The 23,817-nt window shown below is 42.3% G+C and overlaps 2 protein-coding genes across 3 annotated transcripts in view; one reads left to right on the forward strand and one right to left on the reverse strand.

Annotated features, from left to right (window-relative positions):
* Positions 1–23,817, reverse strand: part of slc41a2a (solute carrier family 41 member 2a) — a 24,137-nt gene continuing 320 nt past the window's right edge. The window contains exons 2-12 of one of the 2 annotated variants that reach the window (XM_056599171.1): positions 20,532–20,771; positions 18,413–18,883; positions 18,053–18,160; positions 17,295–17,366; positions 16,145–16,289; positions 7,252–7,398; positions 6,903–7,050; positions 6,632–6,711; positions 6,378–6,509; positions 5,723–5,871; positions 1–3,953 (exon numbers count right to left, since the gene is read on the reverse strand). In XM_056599171.1, coding sequence (XP_056455146.1) covers positions 3,753–3,953; positions 5,723–5,871; positions 6,378–6,509; positions 6,632–6,711; positions 6,903–7,050; positions 7,252–7,398; positions 16,145–16,289; positions 17,295–17,366; positions 18,053–18,160; positions 18,413–18,769 — 1,539 coding nt within the window. In that variant the 5' untranslated portion in view covers positions 18,770–18,883; positions 20,532–20,771 and the 3' untranslated portion in view covers positions 1–3,752. Of the gene's footprint in view, positions 3,954–5,722; positions 5,872–6,377; positions 6,510–6,631; positions 6,712–6,902; positions 7,051–7,251; positions 7,399–16,144; positions 16,290–17,294; positions 17,367–18,052; positions 18,161–18,412; positions 18,884–19,555; positions 19,643–20,531; positions 20,772–23,817 lie in introns of those variants that run through there. The other variant, XM_056599170.1, reaches the window with a different exon arrangement.
* ribc2 (RIB43A domain with coiled-coils 2) overlaps positions 23,430–23,817 on the forward strand; it is a 4,583-nt gene continuing 4,195 nt past the window's right edge. Inside the window, exon 1 of the mRNA XM_056599186.1 lies at positions 23,430–23,718. Coding sequence (XP_056455161.1) covers positions 23,605–23,718 — 114 coding nt within the window. The 5' untranslated portion in view covers positions 23,430–23,604. The remainder of the gene's footprint in view (positions 23,719–23,817) is intronic.

Consider the following 23,817-nt stretch of genomic DNA (forward strand, 5'->3'; position numbering starts at 1 on the left):
TATTTACATGGTTAGTAGTCAACATATAAGATTGATCGGGCGGCGAATTGCATTGCGTATCTGGGATCCCGACGGAGAACTGTGAATGCTCGAGGGGTCTCCGTAGAATCAAAGTCGGATTACGGAGTCAGAGAATTATACTTTTGCCTTTACTCTCCGCATTCCAGGAAGACACCCAGACTCAACATGTTTTTTTTTACGTTACACTTTAAGCAGATCAACCTTGGGATTCACACCTGGCTTGACATCTTTATAGCAAGGCCTGAACTAACCCAGGTCCGAAGCCTCCGTCCTTCGGAGGAGACGTAAAACCGAGGTCCTGACTCACTGAGGTCATAAAAGATTCCAGGGCACTTATCGCAAAGAGTAGGGGTTCCCCCGGTGTCCTGGCCCAACCAGGCTCATTCAATCTGGCCCCCTAATCATCTCCCTGTATAATTGTATAATTGGCTGACTCATTAATTCCCTCACCCTCCACCTCGAGCTGGTGTGTGGTGAGCGTTCTGGCGCAGATTGGCTGCCGTGCATCACCCCTAGTGGGTGCTACACACTGGTGGTGGTGAGTGAGGTCCCCCCCTTCAATGTAAAGCGTCTTTGAGTGTCTAGGAAAAAGCGCTATATAAATTCAATGCATTATTATTATTATTACTCTCCCCATCAAGGCAAGGCAAGGCAAGGCAACTTTATTTATATAGCACTTTTCATACACAAGGCAGACTCAAAGTGCTTCACATATAAACATTGTCATACAATAAAATAAAATAATAGATAAGTAAAAGAAAAACATATGCAAAGAAATGGGTAGAATAGAAAAAGGCATTTTAGTATTAAAATAGAAAATAAAGGCAAAGTTAAAAAAGCTTTTTAGAAAGTGCAATGTATTTAAGATTTTAGCAGAAAGCTATAGCAAACATAAAAGTCTTCAGTCTTGTTTTAAAGGTGCTCAGAGTTGGGGCAAGTCTTAAATCCTCTGGGAGTTTATTCCAGCTATTTGTTGCATAGTAACTAAATCCTGCTTTCCCATGTTTTGTGTTTACTCTGGGGATAATTAACAGATTGGTCTCAGAGGATCTTAGTGGTCTAGAAGGCTGATGTAGTGGAAGCATATCAGTTAAGTATTTTGGGCCTAAACCATGTAGGGTTTTATAGGTTAGCAACATGATTTTAAAATCAATTCTCTGACCTACAGGAAGCCAATGTAACGATTTCAGAATTGGTGTAATATGATCAAATTTTTTGGTCTTTGTTAGAACTCTAGCAGCAGCATTCTGAACAAGCTGAAGCTTCCTCAGAGTTTGTTTTGGGAGACCTGTGAGGAGACCATTGCAGTAATCAAGCTTACTAGTGATAAAGGCATGTACAAGTTTTTGTAAGTCTTCGGTGGACATGAGCCCTCTAAGTCTTGCTATATTTTTAAGGTGATAATATGCCGATTTTGTAACTGATTTGATGTGACTGTCAAAATGTAAATCTGAATCCATGATAATAACCCCTAGATTTCTGGCTTTGATTGAGGTTTTCAGGGACAGAGAGTGAAGGTGTTGGGTTACTTTAAGCCTTTCCGTTTTAGAACCAAATACAATTATCTCTGTTTTGTCCTCATTTAGTTGAAGGAAATTTCGGCACATCCATTCCTTCACTTGCTCAATTCACTGGCACAGCAGATCTATGGGCCGATAGTCATTTGGTGATAGCGATACATAGATTTGCGTGTCATCAGCATAGCAATGATGGTCAATATTGTTATTTTGCATGATTTGCCCTAGTGGGAGCATGTAGATGTTGAATAAAGAGGGTCCTAAGGTCGAACCTTGTGGGACTCCACATGTCACGTTGGTTGATTCTGATACAAAGTCGCCAATGGAAACAAAGTAGTTCCTATTTTGTAGGTAGGACCTGAACCAATTTAAGACAGTGCCTGAAAGCCCCACCCAGTTTTCTAACCTTTCCAGAAGTAATGTATGGTCTACAGTGTCGAATGCAGCACTGAGGTCAAGTAGCATTAGTATTGAGGTTTTGCCAGAGTCTGTGTTAAGACGGATGTCGTTTACAACTTTAATAAGGGCGGTCTCAGTGCTGTGCAGGGGTCGAAATCCTGATTGGAAGGTGTCATAGCAACCAGTTGATGCCAGGAAGTGATTTAGTTGCTGGAGGACAACTTTCTCAATGATTTTACTTATGAAGGGTAGATTTGATATTGGTCTGTTCAAGGAAGACACCCAGCCTCAACATGTGTTTGTTTTACGTTGTGTGGTAGAAATGAATGATTATATTCTATGGTAAACCATGATTATTATTAGGCGTGTATATCTAATGGTAGAAAACATTTAAAGCGTCTCTGGATTCTGATCCAGGGCTTGACTGGGGTCAGAGCGTATGTTGGAAGAAACCCCCCATAGGGGCAGGAAGCTACGGGGTTTATGCGTGCTGACCTCAGACTGGTGTCCTAAATTATTTTGTTGATAATTTGGTTAGACAAACTCATGATTGATTGTGGGCGGAAACCTCGAACAAAGAAACTGCTTTGTGTGTGTTTGTGAATAAAGAAGAAGCCGAGATCCGTTGACCGGCAAATTGCTTTGCAAATAATTCGGCTGTTATCGTTGTTGCTTTTTAAACGATAAAGTCTATTGTCAATACTTGCTCCGGACCCCTCGATTTCTTTTACTCTCTCTTAAATTAGTCGAAGTGTTTTATATCCCAAAAACAGACCACATCATTAGTAAATCCCAACCCCCAAAATGGGGGCCTCGGGATCGTAACACAAAGGCATTTGTGTCTGCATGGCGTGAGGTCGTAAACTAGGGCCTACCATGGGGCCTACAGAGACACACGTTCTTTGTGTTCCTCACAGTGGCCCTCTCATGCAGCCCATGTCTCCCCCCGTCTATGTGTTCTTTACCATTGATCGCACTTTGAATTTGACGCAGACATATCTTGAGTGATTCTAAATTTCGACATAATAAGATATATAAGGCACGCATATATATGTGAAGTAACATTTGTTGACAGCGTGGTTTTGTGTCCTTTTCATGATTGATTCTGGAGCGGCTAAATGCATCAATACAATGGGTCCTTTCGGGACACACGTCACTTTCTAGAGAATCATTATTCCAGACCTGGAGGGTTTTGGTCGGGATTTTGTGTGTTTTAAATTTTTGTCTATACTTAGGCAGTAGTAAAATTACATTATGATCTGACGACCCAAGTGCAGGGCGGGGCTTTTGACACAGTGCAGCAAGCTCATCCATCTTATTACGCAGTGATCGCACATTTTACAAAGTGAAAGCAAGTATCGGTAGCTTACTCCCTTGTCTCCTAATCCTGTTCCTAATTCCTCCTCTGGGTCCTCTTTTCCTCCGTATTGTCTTCTTTATCAAAGTTTTGGTATGAAATCCAGTTGATCGAGTGATAAGTCAAATGTCTGGCAGGCGTGTTGAAGCTTCAGAAGGTCAGCTCTGGAGTAAGTGCGTCTCGGTGGATTTGGATACGCGGGAACCCCAGCAGAGAATACACCTCCATAACTTGTTGCAGAATGTCTTTTAAATTCCATCAACGCAGATTTGACAGTGTCCATATTTCATAAGAATATCATAACATTTTAAACTGGACAAAAAATTGAAATAGTTAATTAAATATGTTATAAAGTAGCCTTTCAATCACGAGTCGCTCAAACAGCATCTCATTGCCAAGCAATATTGTATATGTACAATAAGAATGATATATATGCCCAAAAGGACCCAAAAGGACAGTCAGGTCCGTCCGAACCATTCAAAGGAGGTGCTGATAGGCTCCCCGGTCCACCAGAACAGCAGGAAGGCCAGGGACAGCAGAGTAGTACCCAGCAGGTCTCCCAGGGCAGTGAGGTAGGGGATGGAGAAGCTGTCAGGGTCCTTCCCCCGCTGCCAGAGCCAGGGCACCAACCAGTCGGCCACACACAGCAAGGAATACACCTGGGGGGTGTGAGGGGGAGGAGGAGGAGGAGGAGGAGGAGGGGGAGGAGGAGGAGGAGGAGGAGGAGGAGGAGGAGGAGGGATTACATGCAATGGACAGTTGGACGTCGATGGATTGTGAGCGGGCTCGTATTGACACAATGTGGAGGCCTTTTCTTACTTCTCACATTGATTCCTCTGCGATGCCACATAAGAACACAGTGACTCCAAAAGAGGTTCTGCAAAGTTATGTCATTCATTTGCAAAGTCTCAGTAGTTGCCTTGAACCTGGTTAGTATGCCATCCCAAACATTTGTCATAATCGCGGTCTACTATTTATCAAGTTAAGCCACCACCTCAATTCTTACAGATTGGGGAGAGGGAGTGTTAGTGGTAACCTTTATTTATTTATTATTATTGTTGTTATTTTTGCGAAATTAATATTCATAAACGAGTAATGTATGGCCTTTCAACAATTTCAAGTGAATAATGTAAAAATGTACGCTTTTTCTTTTTTGAAAGCTTGTACTCCCAATCTCATCCCGGTACTCCCTGATAGGGAGGTGTCACTTTGAACATGGCATGGCTTAGCGTAACCTAGAATATAAAGGCACAGAGGCGACAACTACTAACGCTCTCTCTGTCTCTGTCTCGCTCTGTCTATCTCTCCCTCTATCTCTGCCCTGCTTGTTATCCCCCTCTCTACTATTTCTCCTGCTGATTCAATCTCTGAGTAAATGATAATGAACCTCTATCTCTCTATGTATGCCTCGAGCACACTGGCGCCCCAGCAACTTGATCACATCACACACACACACACACACACACACACACACACACACACACACACACACACACACACACACACACACACACACACACACACACACACACACACACACACACACACACACACACACACACACACACACACACACACACACACACACACACACACAGCCCCACCAGCCAGAGCCACAAGGACACTGAAGATACTAAGGGAATAGAAAACAATAGGAAGGGGGAAAACAATAGGAAGGGGAAAACAAGATGGAGCCAAACCAATGATTTTCCTGCCCCCGAGAGACGGTGGAGAGCAGGGAGGAATTTAATAATTGGGCTCTTTAAGCAGCAGGGAAGCATTCTCAGTCACAATGAACCTAAGCCCCGTCTTAAAAAGGGAGGCAAATAGAGTGCAGAGATTTACACCAACATTATTGTTTGGTCAAACTCAAACATCCACTTGCCACTTTATACATTGACAGTATAGCACTTTTATCTTTTGGATTCATGGAATTTCGTGTCAGTGCAGAGTTTGAGGATAGAAGAAATATGTGAATCGTCATACAAGTACTTTCAAAAAAGTTTTTGCATGTTCACGCAAAGTACTCTTAGGCACAATTTGTTTTGTGCCTAAATTATATCGGTATCGTAGGTTTTAGTGAAGCCAGGAGAGACCGTTAGGATTGTTTCATTACTGACCGGTATTGCCCTTTAACAAGTAGCAGTAGCCGCTGATCACAGGAGGAAAGCAGCATACATTACAATGCGGACCTCCCCATGGGTAAGGCCAGCAGAAAATTCCCGGGCCCAACTAGTTCTGTGATGTCAAGTTATTGCTGTTCAACGGCATCTTCGCCAAGCAAGGGGGGAAAAAAGCATGAATTAAGTCTGCATCCCTCCCTCCCCTTCCTCTTTATCTCTTGTCTCTCCGTCCCCATAGACACTCTCTCTCTCCCTGATTGGGAGTACCTGGAGTTTCCCGGACCAGGAAGGCAAGACCTACTCACTTGAAGGAGGGCGACCGCCAGGAAGATGAACAGGAAGAACGGCGTCGGCACCGTGTGAGCGCCCTCCATCAGATGAATCGTGTATAAGAAGATCAGCTGACCCGGGATGACCAATAGGAATAGCACTTGGGCCGATCGATGGTTTGCCCCTGGATTATTAATAGAAATCTAATTAATACAGAAAATCTCTACATCGTACATCTCGTGTGGTAGAAAATAATTCTATCACTTCAACTAACTTAGAGAGCATGAGGAATCGAGGAGTCTGGAGCAAGTATGACGTAAGACTTTATTGTTGAACAAGCAACAACAAGGCAGAGTAGTTTGCAAAGCACTGCTGGATGTATACGATCCCCGTCTTTTTATCCTCACACACCAAGCTATTCCCCGTATGGTAGGCCCACCCACAGCATGCATACTAGTTCTCCTGGTGCCATGTCGAGTCTCTCCTATGAATTCAGAGGTGATTTAGCTGCTTTCCACTATTAATGTATCTATATGATATATAGGCCTGATAATACTCATAGCTTGCGATAAAAAGTAATGGTTAATTCCTTCCATACTCGTTGTTAGGTCCTTATTATTGGAAGGTAAAGAGTGAGGAAGAGCAACAGTGGTTGTTTTTATCCACAATGTGGACCCATTGAGAGCCTACCTGATCCAAAGAACATGTGGCAGGCTCTGCAGGGTCCCTTACGGCCCTCTGGAACCTCCCCAGGGGAGCTGCCAATGTGCAGGGCAGTAGCAATACGACTACACTGAATGGAGACCAGACTTCCTCCAATCCCTACATGAAGGAAGTAATCATGGGCGAAGAGAAGACATAAATAAAATAAAAGAAGGAGCCATTCATCTTTTCTTGGTTAATTTGTATTGATATAAGCAATTTAGGGATGGAAGAGAACCCACCGTTTATAACCGGAACAAAAATTATAATTCCTGCCAAGTTTGCATTTGTTACAGTCTTGTCAAGGATTAGTCCTCCCAAACTGGAAAGGAAGAGGTGAACCAATGAGTTGTATTAACTCATACCATTTTTATTAACTACCGTACTACGATAACTTCAATTTGATCATTTACTACCAGCCTGCTATTCTCTCATTTAGCTGACACTTTCATTCAGAGTGACTGATTTTACTGAACTCAGATGAAGGTGGTGATCTTAAACGGTTGTGAATACCTGCTTATCAGCATGGCTGTAATGATTGGTTCCCAGCCTTTACGAAGGAGGATACGGCTAGCTGGTTGTCTGGATGAGATGGCCACCCACAACGGGATAAGACACAGTAATACCACATTCACCAGGACCAACACATAGGAGTAGGGCTCTGTGATAAGGAAAACTTGATTCAGCACAAACATTATATTTATCTTGTTTTTTCATGCTCCCTTATGGAAAATAAAGAAATGTAATTAGATGTCATGTTTTCATTATGGAGTCATTGCTTGAGATTAAATTCAATTTAGTGAATCCATTAAATTACATGGTTGATAAAAATGTTTTAAGGGCATAATGCTACTTTTGTTACCGAGGCATCCGTAGAACCACCGACTGAAGCTGGCGAGGAAGGCAAGAGTGATGAGGTCTCCGAAACTGGCGGCCAAAGGCGTGGCCACATTGTCCGGGTTTATACCCAGTTTCCTGGAGCCAAGGATCAGAGCCACCATGATGACGCCTTAGAAGTGTAGAACAAGAATTCAATCAATATGAATTTAATCAATATGTGTACTATGATGTGATATGAACTGTTTCTTCATTAGAAATTATGTTTACATTATACCCTTATATTTCTGCTTCCTATGGCTACACTGTACTCTGTCCAATTATTTTTTACAAGGTTGTGCATCACTATACGTACTGTATCGGTCTCTATGCCATGGGTTTGTGGATATCAAGCCTACACGTTTCATGTGTTCCTATAAAGCATTGGTTCTCAAAGTGCGGCCCGCGGGCCAATGGTGGCCCGCAGAAACATTCCTGGCGCCCTGCAATGACATACAGATGAACGTTTTTTTAAATTTAGTATTATTATATCAATATTAATTTAAACTACGGCTGTCAAATTAAAACGTTAATTTCAAGTAATTAATCACAGAAAAAATAATTAACGCAGATTAATCGCGCTTCTATAGTGCCCTTTGACCCGGTGCGTCATTTGCGTTGAAACAAATTGGAGGCAGACGAGAAGACGCTGCTCGGCCCCGTGAACGGAAAATTCAAGTATAAACAACTCCCAGACGGAACTGTAGATAGGAACACGGTTATCTGCAATCTCTGTAGTGAGGCATCAACCCTTAATTACCATCTCAATGCAAAACATTTGGTAGAAAGCTTGCATGCACGAGCTGGCACAGCCCCTGAAGCTGGTGCTAGCAGCCAACCTCGTCAAGCCACACTCAACCAGGTGTTCATGCAAGTGAGATAGAAATGTTATTAATTTGATCTTAAAATGCACCCTATGTTAATGAAAGACATGTTTTAAATGAAAGAGACATTGAACTTTAAAGTCTATTATGTCTATTATTCATTAGAAGATAATCACATACCCCATATTGAGCGTTTTTAGAAGACAGTTACACCCGGTGGACTGTAGGGGGCGCAGGGAGGAGGGGTACCGTAAGTGGAATTCTTGCCCACTGTGCAGAGGAGTGTTTTGGTGGGTTTATGTGTGTGTGTGTGTGTGTGTGTGTGTGTGTGTGTGTGTGTGTGTGTGTGTGTGTGTGTGTGTGTGTGTGTGTGTGTGTGTGTGTGTGTTTGTGTGTGTCAGGGATGGAAATTAACACCCGCCACACGCCATTTGCGGTTGGATTTGTATGGTGGCGGTGAATTGTGTCACTTCACCCGTCACTGTGTCGGGTAATACTTTCCAGTCAGGTCAGATCAAATTTGCATATTTAATACATTCGTCATACGGCGCTGCACAGTTCCACAACCATTATGCCGCATTTCCACTGCAGGGTGCGGAACAGATCGGTTCGCAAAGGTGCGGTACGGGTTGTGTTTCCACCGCCAAAAGTGGGCGTGACCCGGACTTAGCTGTACCCGTTTTGGCCTCGTTTTCAGTACTCCTCCGTTGGGGTACTGAAAACGAGACGAGACGCCTGAAAGGGTTCTGGGAAATTCTACACATCCCCTCCGTTGATTGGTCGACAGAATCATCACTTCCGGGCGACGTGGGGATAAAAACAAACAAACAGTAGCCTCGAGGTATTATTCTTTACAATTAACATGTCGCGTAAAACGCTTGCTTGGGCGAACAAGGAGGAAGACGTGGTTTACGATGTTTACGTAGCTGCCGCCGCGATCGACATCCGGCCTACCTTAAAGGGTACTGTCGGCGGTGGAAACGCGACCTCGGAACAGAGCTGGGCTATACCACCTCCTCCCTACCGCACCTTTGCGAACCGAACCGTTCCGCACCCTGCAGTGGAAACGCGGCATTAGTGTCAACTTCCGGCCCCTTCTTCTTCTACGCCTCTTTTGCTGAACTGCGACTATCAACATCCGGGATAATATACCGGTAACAGGGCTCTCAAGTCTCACGCATTGGGCGTGAGACATACGCATTTTGGAAGAAGACGATGGGTATGTTGCGAAGTCGAGGCAAGATGGCGACCAAGGCTGACGCTTGTCTACGAGGCTAAGCAAAATTACAAGCTCTGTCCCTTAACAACAACTTTTTGCTTCCCCTATTATGTTCTAAACGTCTCGTGAACTACAACGTTCCATCTCCCGGCCTTTTAACACCGTAATTCACCCTATTGAAGTAAGTTTGTAGCTTATTTGCTGCCAAGGCTACTACAGCATCGTTGCTAATCCAGCATCAGCTAAACTGCCCACGAGTGAGGAGCCTGCACTTTCCCAAGCAACATGGAGCCTTCCGATAAAGGAGCAAAACGGAAGGAAATAGAATCAACGCGCCCGACTGATGGTATGGTTTTTGGTGTACCTATTAACTCTCCCAAGACACATGCTAGCTATGCAGCTACAACCTCGACTGCAGCTAACCCTGACCATGGCTATGCTCACGCCCCTGTCCGTGGCCGCGAACAGAGCCCAGATGCTATGCCGTTGCCAGATTCTGACCCCAATACACCAGTCAAGCCAAAGTTACAGAACAACATCGTTGGGATAATCTCAACAAAAATCAATGAGCGGGCAGATAACCTGGGAAGCATGATTAACCATAACACAGTGAGCATTGACGCCCTGAAGAAGTCTATTGACTTTGCATTTGCGGAGGTTGATTCTTTGAAGATCGACATGAAGGTGGTTAAAACTACTACTGAAAAAAATGAGCAGAAACTGTCAGAGTAAGAACTCACACTCAATGATGCTAAAAAATACCAACGGAGATGGTGTGGAAGAAATTAATGATTATATTCTATGGTAAACCATGATTATTATTAGGCCTATATATCTAATGGTAGAAAACATCAAAAGCGCCTCTGGATTCTGATCCAGGGCTTGACACGGTGCCCAGGAGTCTGGGCAGTCTGGACGACTTATCTAATTCACTTCAACTAGCTATACGCAAGAGGAATCGGAGAGTCCGGGTCAAGTATTGATGGAGAGTTTATTGTTACCCGCAAATGAGAGACAACAAAGCCGAGTGAGATTTGCAAAGACACTGCAGACTGATTCTCGTCCTGCTCCTTAAATCCCCAATCATTAGACAATACAAAGTTGGACTTTCATACAATATTGATTCGCATAGCATGTTTTTTTTGGGTCATACTGTGTCTTCTGAACATATATTAACCTCTATGCAAACAGAGATGATGTACATGTGTGAATGTCAGCATTGTCTTCAGAAAGTACATCAGATAAGAATAGAGAGAACCCACTCACTGGCGCCACATAACACCTAACATATAGGGGAAAGGTAATCAGCTATCTTCCACCATTAAACTATCTATATGATATGCAGGCCTAATAATAATCATAGTTTAACATAAAATGTAAGGTTAATTTCTACCATAACCTCAGCCTGGTGTTCTAGATTATCTTGTTGACCATTCGCTGAGAGGAATTTATGACTGATTGTGGGGGACGCGCCAAACAAGAAACTGCTTTGTGTGTGTGGATAAAGAGGACGCCGGGATCTGTTGACCAGCAGTGCTTTGTAAACTACTCGGCTTTGTTGTTGCTTTTTTTAACGATAAAGTATTTTTGGCATACTTGCTCCGGACCCCTCGATTTCTTTTCCTCTCTCTTAGTTAGTCGAAGTGATAGATCTCGGTTAATTCCACCACAATGGAACCTCAGGTTCCATGGCGTCCCGGAAGAGAAACAGGAGGACATCAAGGCCAAAGTCATCAACATCTGCTGCTCCATGGTGCCTGACGCCCATGCAAAGATCAGAGAGGACATTGACATCGTTCACCGGCATTGCAGGTACCAGGAAAATATTAGGAGATCCAGGACGACCATCATCCGCTTCACAAACAGATCCACGCGGGACCTCCTGTGGAAGAAGGCGAAGACCTGCGAATACCTTACAAAGAATAAGTTGATGTTTGCAGAGGATCTGACTTCTGCGGACAAAACTTTACGAGACAAACTGTGGCCCATAATAGAAGCTGCGAAGAAGGAAGGGAAAAAAGCAGACTTTGCAGGCGTTCGTGTGATAATCGATGGAAAGGAGGTACGTCCATCTTTGCCCCCAAAATAAACACGTCCGGCCGGTCTCAAATGGACACATCCTCCCAAGATGATGCATACCTTGAACTAACTATACCACTCCTCCTGCTTTCACCTAAGTGCTGAGCATTTATTACCTTTTTGTGGGTAAAGCTTCTTTTTTCTCTTTCTTACTGTTAAAAGGTTCGGGAGATTGTTTAACACTGTTACTCAGAATATATTTTCTATTATTAAGGGATAGAAATAGTTTGCTGTAATTTTATAGCACCTTTCATTGTTAGACTGTCTTTTTAATGCCGGGGGGTTGAGACAGAATGTTAAACGAAAGGCTTCATTCTTATTTGCAAAGCAGCAAAAAACGGACTTTTCTTTTTTCCAGGAAACGCATTCAGTTATTTATGATGCATCTTTATGGAAAGCACAATGGGGTAATGACAGTTGGTTCTCGAATGGTACAGAAAGAGCAGCTGGTGCTGCTACTTTAAAGAACTGTTTAGATGGGAATATTTTACATTCTAAGGGTGACCCAAATGGTCATTACTTTATTTGGATTGTTGACATAAATGATGCTATAATTTTACTCGTCAATATTTATGGGTATAATTCAAAACAAGAGAATGACATTTTATTTGATGATTTGGGAATCCAAATTTTACATTGGTTGTCGAAATATCCAAATGTATTAATATTAATGGGAGGTGACTTTAACATAGCATTACATAGTTTATTATTAGATAGATATCCTCCTCGAGCTTACAATTCTATGGCCTTTAACTTGACGCACTTTATGCTGAAATTCAACTTGAAAGATATATGGAGAGAAAAGAATCCTGGAATGAGTTCATATACTTGGAGTAATAAGGCTTGTAGTAGTTTATCACAAATAGATTTCTGGCTGATTTCCAACTGTTTAGACAATAATGACATTAAGGTCAATATTCTTACAACACCCCTAACGGATCACAAAGCTATCTCAATAAATATTTCACTGAACTATAACAACAATATTTCGCAGAGAATGGGTTCATATTGGAAATTAAATAGCTCTATCCTAACGCACAAGGTTGTAAAACGGTTCAGTCTTTAATTGAACGCTTTTTGCATAAAGCTTTAATTGATAAAATATTTAGTAGTAGTTGGGAACTTTATATTTGAGGTGTCAAAATATTTAAGAGCATACAGAAGTTCTATATTTAAAGCTAAAAGAGCTGAGGAGGAAAAAATAATATCAGAGATGACACAGATTACACAAAAAACACCATAATTATTCAGCAAAATAAATTGGATGAATTATATAGAGGGAAGGCGGAAGAGGCCTTTGTAAGAAGTAGAAGAAAATGGCTTGAGGAAGGGGAGCAGAATAGTGCTTACTTCTTTCGACTGGAAAAATTGTGCGAAAAACAAGTATATACAGAAATTGAATATTGATGATGTTATTACAGATGACCCTAAAAGAATAGCTCTGTATTGTTCTAATTTCTATAGCACATTATATCAATCAAATTACAGTGAGGAGTCCCCCCTCCAATTCTTAGATTCTCTCACTGAAACCAAAACAATTGATAACGACCAATCAGACTTCTGTGACAGACCTATAACACTAGGGGAAGTTAAACTTGCTATTGGACATCTCAAACTCAATAAGTCCCCTGGGACGAAAGGGTATCACCTCTGAATTTTAGAAAGCATTCTCTGACCAACTTGCTCCCTTCCTCCTCGGGCTCTTTTTAGAATGTATAGATAATGAAACCCTCCAACCCACGTTAATCAAGGCCTCATAACTCTTATCCCAAAACCTAGGAAAGATAAACTCCTTATTGATAACTGGCGTCCAATCTGCCTTCTTAATAATGATTTTAAAGTGTTTGCACAGATATTTGCAAAAAAGGATTAAAACTGTTTTGGATCATATTATCAATGAGTGCCAGTCAGGTTTTATGAGACACAGACACATTTCCAAACATGTCAGACTAGTTCTTGACTTAATTGACTATTCAGATTTATGTTTAGATGAAAGTCTTATTCTTTTCTTAGATTTTCAGAAGGCTTTCGATACAATTGAGCATAAATGTATCTCCCATGCCTTAGAGAAATTTGAATTTGGTTCATACTTTAACAATGCAATCAAAACTATGTACAAAAATGGAAACTGTTGGAAAAAAAAATGGAAATTAAATTACATGCTGGAGTATGGTATTCCAATTCCTCCAAGGGAATTTGCTATTGTCATGGATGCAATCCCTACAGGAGTTGTGATGCTTCTAAGAAGTACAGCAGGGGTTGAGCCAACTTTGCTACCTCTTGACCCTACCGAGTCTGCAGTTGGTGGGGTTTGTTTCTCCCCGTAACAATAATTGTGGAATACGATCATTGTTCCAAAATGATGTAGTCTCTGTCCCATATGTAGTTGCCTACTGGAACAAATTTGTATCTGACCTTAATTGGAAGAAAATCTGGACTTTGCCACCATTTAATCACTAACAAAATGAAAGAGGTATCTTTTAAGATTATGCACCGTTACTATCCCTCTAAACTATTTTTGCAAGATTAAGATTTAAATTAGACATAGATGTCAATTGCTCATTTTGTAATATGTACCCTGAAGATGTGACACATTTATTTTGGAATTGTTCCCATTCAAATCATTTATGGAAAGATATTTGCACTTTTATCAATAGTTTCATTGACCCCAAGTTCTCCCTTTGTATTGAACATTTATTGTTTGGTTTCTTCAATTACACCTCTAGTCAAGCAAACCAATATTTTATTATAAACCTTATTATTTTATTAGCTAAATGGCATATACATAAATGTAAATACTCGAATCAGAAACCACTTTTTGTTGCGTTTGAGAATGAAACCAGTTTCAACATCTCAATAAAATACAGTCCAGTTTCGTCACCCTGTAGCTTCCTGCACCTGTGGGGGGGGTCCAACATATGCTCTGACCCCAGACTCCCTGGCACCGTGTCAAGCCCTGGATCAGAATCCAGAGACGCTTCAAATGTTTTCTACCATTAGATATATAGGCCTAATAATAATCATGGTTTACCATAGAACAGGGGTTAAAAGGTTGGTGTTTGGTGTTTGGGTCTAACTATGATTACCATAAGGAGAGAAGGAATACAGAGCAATAATAGAAATGCCAGATGTTGTTGAGCTAGCTGAGGCCTTATGGTCCACGGGGTCAGGGGTCTTGTGTATGCATGTGTGTGTGTGTGTGTGTGTGTGTGTGTGTGTGTGTGTGTGTGTGTGTGTGTGTGTGTGTGTGTGTGTGTGTGTGTGCTCGCGTGTGTGTGTGTGTGTGTGTGTGTGTGTGTGTGTGTGTGTGTGTGTGTGTGTGTGTGTGTGTGTGTGTGTGTGTGTGTGTGTGTGTGTGTGTGTGTGTGTGTGTGTGTGTTAGTAGAAAGGGGGGGGGGCTAACAGGTGGGGTTAATCTGTTCCAAATTTCTGGTGGGGGCCAGACTGTGGGATCCAGGATGAGGACTAGGAATAGAGAGTAATAAAAGTATCTGGCCTGTGTGTTACTATCAGGGTGTCTGCAGGTGCGTGATGCGGGAAACACCAGGGCCTTCAGTGAGATGTTTGCTGTTTGCTGTTTACAGACATTGTGGGAGAAATTAACCATTACTTTTATATTAACTATGAGTATTATCAGGCCTATATACATCAGGCATAAACATTAATGGTGGAATGTAGAGAAACCACACCTGGACCCAGAGTAATGGCCTGATAAGGCGCCAAGGACTTTGGGCCCCAGACTACTGACATCCTCCCATTTTTAGATTAACTACAGGAGATGAGCACATACGTAAGGGAATCTAAGGCCATTTTGAACATATACCAGGACGGTCATATAACATGCATGACAGCTCAGTTGGTGTGGATAAGAGGGACTGGGATCGGAGCCCCAGTCAGTGTGTCTTTTTTGCAAAACCACATGCTCGGCTCTGTTGTACCTATTTTGTGGGTAACAATAAAGTCTCTGTCATTACTTTTTCCGGACTCCCCGATTTCTATTGCGTATAGCTGGTTGAAGTAAATTAGATAAGTCGTTAACAAAAATGCTACAACAACATCACAGATGACTAACTATGATGAAACTAAGACACTGTTCTATTAATTAAGACATCTTTTATCGGTCGCTATGAGTGGTATTAATATGATCATTCACAAAGAGGGTGTGCCTAGGTGGGGGGTGTGAACATACAATTAGTGACAGAGGTAAGGGGACCCCTGGGTCTATGGGTTGGGGCCCGATGACGCAGGGGGTGGGGGTGATGACCGGGGTTATAAATACCCGATGCGACGCTCCAAAAGGCCAACTCAGTTCACACCCTCAAGTTCTTTGGCAACAGTGAGCCACCCGACGACAACATGCTGATTGGCTGTAAGTATTTCTTAGACCATTACTATATTTCAGATATATCATGACTAATGCTACATAATTCTACAGCCGGCCCCAACCCACTAAACAGACCGGAAGTAGCTACAATCCGGGGGACCTCATAGGGGGATTTGATATTTACTACTCTTAAGGGCCTGAAACTGCGTTGAAAAACTCAGTTACAATATGATCAGGTTTAACCCTGCCAGAGAGGAGAGCTTTGGCTTGCATACTGCGTCTCAAATACGTTGGTATAAGTAGGTGTTTTCTTTGAATTTAGAAGTCTAATATGTTCTAGACACAAAATCTCATAAAGAAATTGCCACGACAATGTTCATTATCAAAATGATATTACCAAAGTAAGCAGGGAGAGGACAGGCTTGGGCCTTACCTTGTAGCAATGAGGCCATGAAGGCAGTAGCCAGACTGACTGAACACAGGAGGAGGGCATGGTTAAAGGGCATCTGACCCTCTGCCATCCATCCCAAAGCAATCGCCATCAGAGCTGCCAGAAGACCCAGTACAGTGGCCTGCAACTGGGAAAAGAGTGACAGTAAAGAGATTAAACTCTGTTGAACAAGACTTTAATACAATGTTTTAGCCGTGAACCCCTTTATTACAATGTGTATTTTTTATATCAGTTCAATTGATAAGTTGATGTTGTGGATAAACACTTTACACAACAAAAAATAAGGGAGAAAGCCAAAGTTTGAAAGATAAAGACTTTATTATCACTTGTACAGAAGCAACAGCAAAATCTTAGTTTGTGATTTAGAAAGAGGTGTTGTGGGAATCAGGCATGCTCAGAACAGCTCTGCCCCCCAATAAACTATAGTATAAGCATCGATGAACCACCTCATGAGGTCCTAAAGGGGGATGTAGCCGTGTCTTATCAGTTGGATCCCTGGCTTCTGACCTTCCCCAGATGGTAAAGAGGACCCCGTTGGAACAGGGGCTCTACAGCTTTTACGGTGGGACACAGAGGGGCAGTTAGGGAAACCTCACATGTGTGGCAACCGAATTTTCCCATTACACAGACCTCAGCTGATTTTGCTAAAATGGGGTTGAATCATCCTACATGCACTAACCAATCTAAACAACCTATGCATTGGGCCTTGGAATAAGGCACCTCCCCTGTGTCCCCCCACATAAGTGACCCACTAACTGAATATGCAAGTGTCTTCTATATAAACACACATATATATACATATATATACATATATATATATATATATATACATATATATACATATATATACATATATATATATATATATATAACATGAAGCCTGATTCGAGAACAGGAGTTCTTTGCCAACCCACTCATGTTTTTGGTTACATGATTGATAATAAAGTCTTTATCTTTCAACTTTCGGCTGAAAGATAGAAGTTACACAGGTTAGGCCTCTACCTAAAGGATGACAACAAGTGGGGAGCAGACACGGAGGATCGAACCAGCTCTTTTCTAACTAACTGATAAAAAGTAGATAATTATAATTAACCAAATCATAGCAATGCATATCTTTCAAAAAATCCTCTACCTGTTTAAGAGACAAATTCCCGATGATCAGACTCCTCCTTTCTCTTGCCGTTTCCATTTTCCCAGTATTCACCTGTCAACAGCAGATTATATATTGGCTTTAGTTATTAGTTATAACATTACCAGTGGGTTCACAATACTCAAGGGTTTGGTTATACCCACCATAGACAAATCTTTACTCAGCCATGAACAATAATTTTTGGAAGTTGTTAGAAGTTGATAAATCAACTTGATAACATTGCTATCAAGTAAAAAACATGTGTGCGATAGTCAGTACTGTACAGTACTGTTAAAGACGGTGCAAGCTGCAAAGATGCCGAAATAGATCGGGGTATTTATATTCAACCCTCTAATATCTCATTCACATGATGCCAATCAGCTACGGTTGAAAACATTCCCGGGCCTTCAGGGAATGCCCTTTCGATCCACTTATTACAGAGGAGACGATAGTCTAGTAGTCTATAGTACTACCCGGGCACTGCATGCTCAGCCTGAGGTGGGTTTTTAAATATAATGACCGTTGGTATTCTTTCTCAAAAAAGATCTATACTAATTTTAGCAGTGGGTCGCATTCTTATGAATGGGGACTGTGTCAGAGGCTGAAACGATAACATTGGATACTGAACTTCTCTGCCATTGTGAAAATCCTGGAAGAGGATTTTCACAATGAGATCAAAAATATAAATGACTTAAGGCGGGGACATCTCATGACAATAAACAATATAAGATGTTGATGTGTTAACATTTGCAAGTGCTCACAGCAGTTGAAAGCCTGGAAGCAAGGGTCATTTCCAGGTTTCCCTTGAGGCCCAATGCTGAAGGGACCAGTATGAAGATCTCTGTGACCTCCTGAAACACTTCCCAGTGCTTTAAGGCACACACACACAAGCACACAAACGCACACGCACACGCACACGCACACACACACACACATAAATAATACATATTTACTTTCACAAGCTGTATATATTTCTGAATGGTAAACATTGACAATATTAAGGAGATGAATTTCATTAAATAAAACCCAGACTTAACATACAGGCTGAGTCTCAGATGAACACAACATACAGTCACGGGGGCTCTAGCCTTGCTCCCCCTTCATCTTCTCACTGTTCTCACCTGAACCAGATCAAGCAGCATACCGGCCGAGACGGTGCCAAGCCCAGCCAGCAGGAAGGGCACCAAGATCTGCAGCACCAGGGCAGGCATCGTCTCGGTGGGCCTGGCCGGCGGCGCGCCCTCCCGGCTCTGTGGGTCTCCCCGTGTGCCCCCGGCTTTGTGGAGGCTCCTCGCACTGCGGACGCCCCCGGGGAGCAGGGGCTCGGCCTCGTCCACGTGAACCCGAGATAGAGACGTGTTGCGTGGGGTCCTGTATCCGCGTAGGTCCTGGAGCTCCTGAGGGTCTTCTGAGGGCTGCGTGGACTCGTGCAGATGGCCGTCACCTGTTCCCATGGCGAGGGATATTGCATTGCCCATGGTGAGGAGAGAACGGGGAACTCTTTCAGGGAATTTCTCGGATGAGAGTTTGATTCCTGATACTTTTCAAACCCAGCTGGAAATCTAGACTGGTTCTGCCGGCTCACAGCACATCTGAAAATATCAAAACCCGTGGTCAGGATATGGACACTTGCAGAGTTCTTTGAGAGTGGTTGTAAAATGACATGTAAGCTGCGTCTTTTGCATTATAATAACGGGGGATGCCGATGAGACTTCAGTAGGTCTACTGGGCCATCATGCCGCACCGGGGAGAATGATAACCCAGGTTTTATTCAAAACAAAACTAACACTGATTTCACTATTTATACTAAGATAAAAAAGATAGGCCTGCTGAAATCAAATTAATGGTTGAGTTGTCATTTGAATGAATCCCTGAATCCATGCTATACCATATTATGCCAGTGGTTTGACAATATCATGTCACAAACACCCGCATTGTTCTGGGACATACCTCAAATTTCCTTATAGGACATTCTTACCATCGTTTGTCCATTGATTCATTTAATTGGAACAGCGCATAGCTATGTCACCAGATGGGCACATACAGCCCAGGATAGCTATTTAGAAACCAAAAATATTTCTGGTACATGTCCTACAAATCCTTAGCATTTAGATTTTAGAGGTTATATATACAGGTTGAAACATATCCCCATCAAGATTATTTTTGAATTAATCTCAATGTCAATTGTTAGGTCAAACAAAAAACAAATCAACAAGGTTTTTAGTGAGTATGACAATTTCAGCAGATTAAATGAAGTGTCTTACTCCAGTTCACTGCCGTCCAAATCTCTGCCTTTCCTCTGCTCTCTTGGTACCATCTTCCCTGTTCACCAGGCGCACACTCACTCACCCCTCTCACTAGCACTAGCGCTCTCTCTCTCTCTCTCTCTCTCTCTCTCTCTCTCTCTCTCTCTCTCTCTCTCTCTCTCTCTCTCTCTCTCTCTCTCTCTCTCTCTCTCTCACAAACAAGTGACACCCTCACCCATCCACACTAATATGTGCATGCACGTGCCTAGTGCTACACACACACACACACACATCCCCACACACACACACACACACACACACACACACACACACACACACACACACACACACACACACACACACACACACACACACACACACACACACACATACACACACACACACACACACACACACACACACACACACACACACACACACACACACACATCCGCGAGAAAATGAACTAAAAAGTCACCAGACACTGAGTACATCTTGCTACTCTGGTCAAGTGGTTCACAGTGAAATTGGTTATAGTTCTTAGAAGTAATCTTGAATATAATTAACCTAATCATTTTATTATACGTCTAGATTATTTGTCTAATATGAACCCACTACACACACACACACACACACACACACACACACACACACACACACACACACACACACACACACACACACACACACACACACACACACACACACACACACACACACACACACACACACACATTTTTACTTGTTTTCTATCTGATATGTTTTCATTGTTATAATTATGGCAGTGTTGTGCTTCCATTCCATTTTATATAATTTTGTCTAGTGATGGGCACTGCGGCTTGTTGATCAGGCCACCCGGAACTTCATTACCCATAACCACTGGTGGCCAATACGGTCATGAGTCAAATCACGGGACCTTCCAGCCAAACGTAACTATTTTCCGACGCAACAATACTGTACTTGGATAACAGAATGGCTGGAGAAACGATCTCACCTGGCTGGGAGTTTGATGGTATTGACGATGGGTCACAGAGTAAGTACTGTCTCATATTCGTGCCAGTCACTTAGCTTCCTGGAAATGTAGCTGAATATTGTTGAGCAGAATCCAGGCCTCCTCATGACCAGAGTGACACACAGTGATCAGCTGGGGCAGACCACGGCTAGGACCTCTGGATGGCAGGCTGCAACGGCTGACGTGGTCGCCATCTTGGATTCTCAGATCGAAGTCCATGACCTGTGGTGAGGGGGTACCAAGTTACCAACTTATGACGTTTACAATTATGTAGTCTCGCAAATCTGACTTAAGATTGATACTCTAAAGTCTGATTGCAGTTGAGCACCAATTGGGGTGAATGAGATATTTCGATCTCCTTCGCTTCATATCTTTTTGATCAATCATGTTGCTGGAGGGGGATCAGTAAGCTTTTACAGTAATTGGCTATGAACAGCGAACACACACAAGGCCAGCAATAGTTAACTTTAAAAGGGTCTGTAGAGGTTACCAATTTACACTGTGACTAAGCCGCAGTAGAAATACAGATTTAAAATCCCATTCTAGATTTAAGCGGACTGGATTAGATCCTTAAATAAACTTCCCTTAATAAGGAGCTTGGTTACCAGTTGCCACAATGTTAGCAACCAAACAATTTAATATATTTGATATAATAGTTGAATTGTCAGAAATGTGTCAAATCTTTTTAAAAGAGACCTTCCAAAAGTTTCTGAATTATCTGGTGGCCTGTCCACTTCCGGTTGGAAATGTCCCTTGAAATGTCCTAATTTTAATTAATCTAAATATTTGTATTTGTATACATTATTTAATTTTTAAATGCCATGTTACAGCTTGCCTCATTTTTCCTTTCAGACTTAAGGTCAGCTGTGTTTTCAGGTTTGCGCAATTCTCATTCAGGGGCGCTCAGCAACTCCCTGGTTTGTCAGGGGTGAATGAAATTCAAACCCAAAAGTAGATCAAGTCAAATGATTTATTTGAGGCAGAGCGAGGCTTCGGTTGTATCAATAAAAGACCCAGCTCTTTGTCTCACAGGAAGAAAAAAAAAATACAGGCCACAAGTCCGCTGTTGACTAAAACAGGCAAGAATCCAAACAAAGAAGGAAAAGCCAGGTCACTGTACGAAGAAGAGCCACACACACACACACACACACACACACACACACACACACACACACACACACACACACACACACACACACACACACACACACACACACACACACACACACACACACACACACACACACACACACACACACAAAAGATACACTCCATACAGTTTGGTCACTAATTACTACTCCTCCTTCTCTCTTCCCCTTCTCCCCTCTAATCCTCTTTTCCACTAATATCAAATTTTTATTGCCTCTACTCAAGAGAATTTGGGTGGGGATTTCTAGGTTTCATAAACATCCGGGGCTTAACCCAGATTGAAAATGAAAATGCTGCGCGCCAAATTTAGGAGAGCATATCGGGTGCAGCGTTTTCTTTTTCATAATGCTTTATCTTCATACTTTTTCATAATGCTTTATCTAAATAAACTAAATACGCGGTTTATTATAGCTTTAAATAGCTACCTGACTGCTATGCTATCCCCAAATGTCTAAAGTTCCATTCAAGTTATTGCAAATGAATACCAGTGAGGCAGACCTTACACATATACACATACACATACACACACGCACACACACACGCGCACAGATCTGACTGGGGATAGGATAGGTTAATACACTTGAGGTGGTAAACAGGTTGTTGTTTATTCTCTTGCCAGAAGGACTATGTCTATTGAGGGGAAAAACGGTCTGTCTAGTTACTGGACCAGATGAAATGAGACGGAGAGGTAATAAAGTCTGTCGGCACGAGGACCTTGGATTTATTAAGTAAAGTGGCAACGGTTATACAGAGTCATAAAGCGTGAGAAATCGAATATGTCTAAGTCCCTAATCAGCGCTGATGGTTCGTCCAGAGCTTCGCCTCCGTGGAAGGTCTGCTCCAGAAGAAGGTCCAGAGTCCCTGTGTGATACAGTTTTATGCTGTATCCTCCTCTCGATGAGGTGTGTGCGTTTGAGGTGTGTGTGGTTCTGTGTGTTTTTGCTTGGCCTTGGCTCCCAGGCCCTGATATGCATGTGTAACCCTTGTGTTCCTCCTAACGAGGGAGAGCTTCGAAATGTCTCCTGTGTGATAAATTAAAACGGGGGAGTGCCCCCCCGAAATGTCTCGTGTGTGATAATTTAATGTGGCTCTCAGGCCCCTGGTATGGGCAGGGGTATCTCTTGGTTCCTCCTAACGGGGAAGAGCTCTCAAAATGTCTCCTGTGTGATAAATGAATGTGGCTCTCCCGTTCTTGAGGATGACTGGTGCATTGTCTGAGTGTCTACCATTTGCCTGGGAATTGGGGCCTTCGGCTCTGGCCTTGACCTGACTATATATTATCATGTTTGTGTTCGTTGGGTTAGAGCAAGAGTTGACTATATTGTAATGTGTCTGCCGTGTGATGTGCTCATCAGGTTATTTTTCCCAACACTATCTAGACTAGGCTACATATAAATGTTTATTTTTTAATTTTTTCCCAAAGATCATATTCGGGGCTAATTAAATAACATCCAAGGCTTTATCCCCGTATAAACAGCATAGGGCTTTAACTAACGCATTTATCCACATTAGCAGACACTTTAAATAATAGTTATAATTACATGCAACTTATTTCAATTTTCAAATAGTATACTAGCTACATACAAATATATATAAAGGAAAATATACGAAAATGAAATGGCTAAAGTTAATGCAAGATTATGATGTAGTCGAGTACTAACAGGGGGTTCCTAAATTGGCCCTGAAAAAATAAAAAACAGTCCTCAAAATGATAAAGCCTTTATAGCCAAGATGGAGTAACATTTAGCCACCAACTAGTGGAGACAGGGATGGCTGACTTGTGGATGTTTGACGAGGCCAAAAGAATCCAAAGATTCACGGGAATTGTCTCCTAGCAACCCGTGTTTGTGCTGGGAGCATTGTGTTCGTTTTGAGGCCCAGGTTTTAATGGCGAAAGGATCTCAAAATGAACATTGAACTGCTCTCCGATCGCCTGGCCGCAGCAAACCTCGCAACGCACCAGAACCGAGAGCTGCACCGACAAGAGAGGATCTTTAACTCTAAAGTTAGAACTCTTGGGGTAGGCTTCGCACTTTGTATTAGCAATATTTAGCTTTCTCAAGGACAAATTAAACATTGGACATGTAGGTTTCAGGTGTATTACTGGCATTACTACTTT

This window comes from Gadus chalcogrammus, chromosome 9 (genome assembly GCF_026213295.1).
Source record: "Gadus chalcogrammus isolate NIFS_2021 chromosome 9, NIFS_Gcha_1.0, whole genome shotgun sequence".
Taxonomy (NCBI): Eukaryota; Metazoa; Chordata; class Actinopteri; order Gadiformes; family Gadidae; genus Gadus; species Gadus chalcogrammus.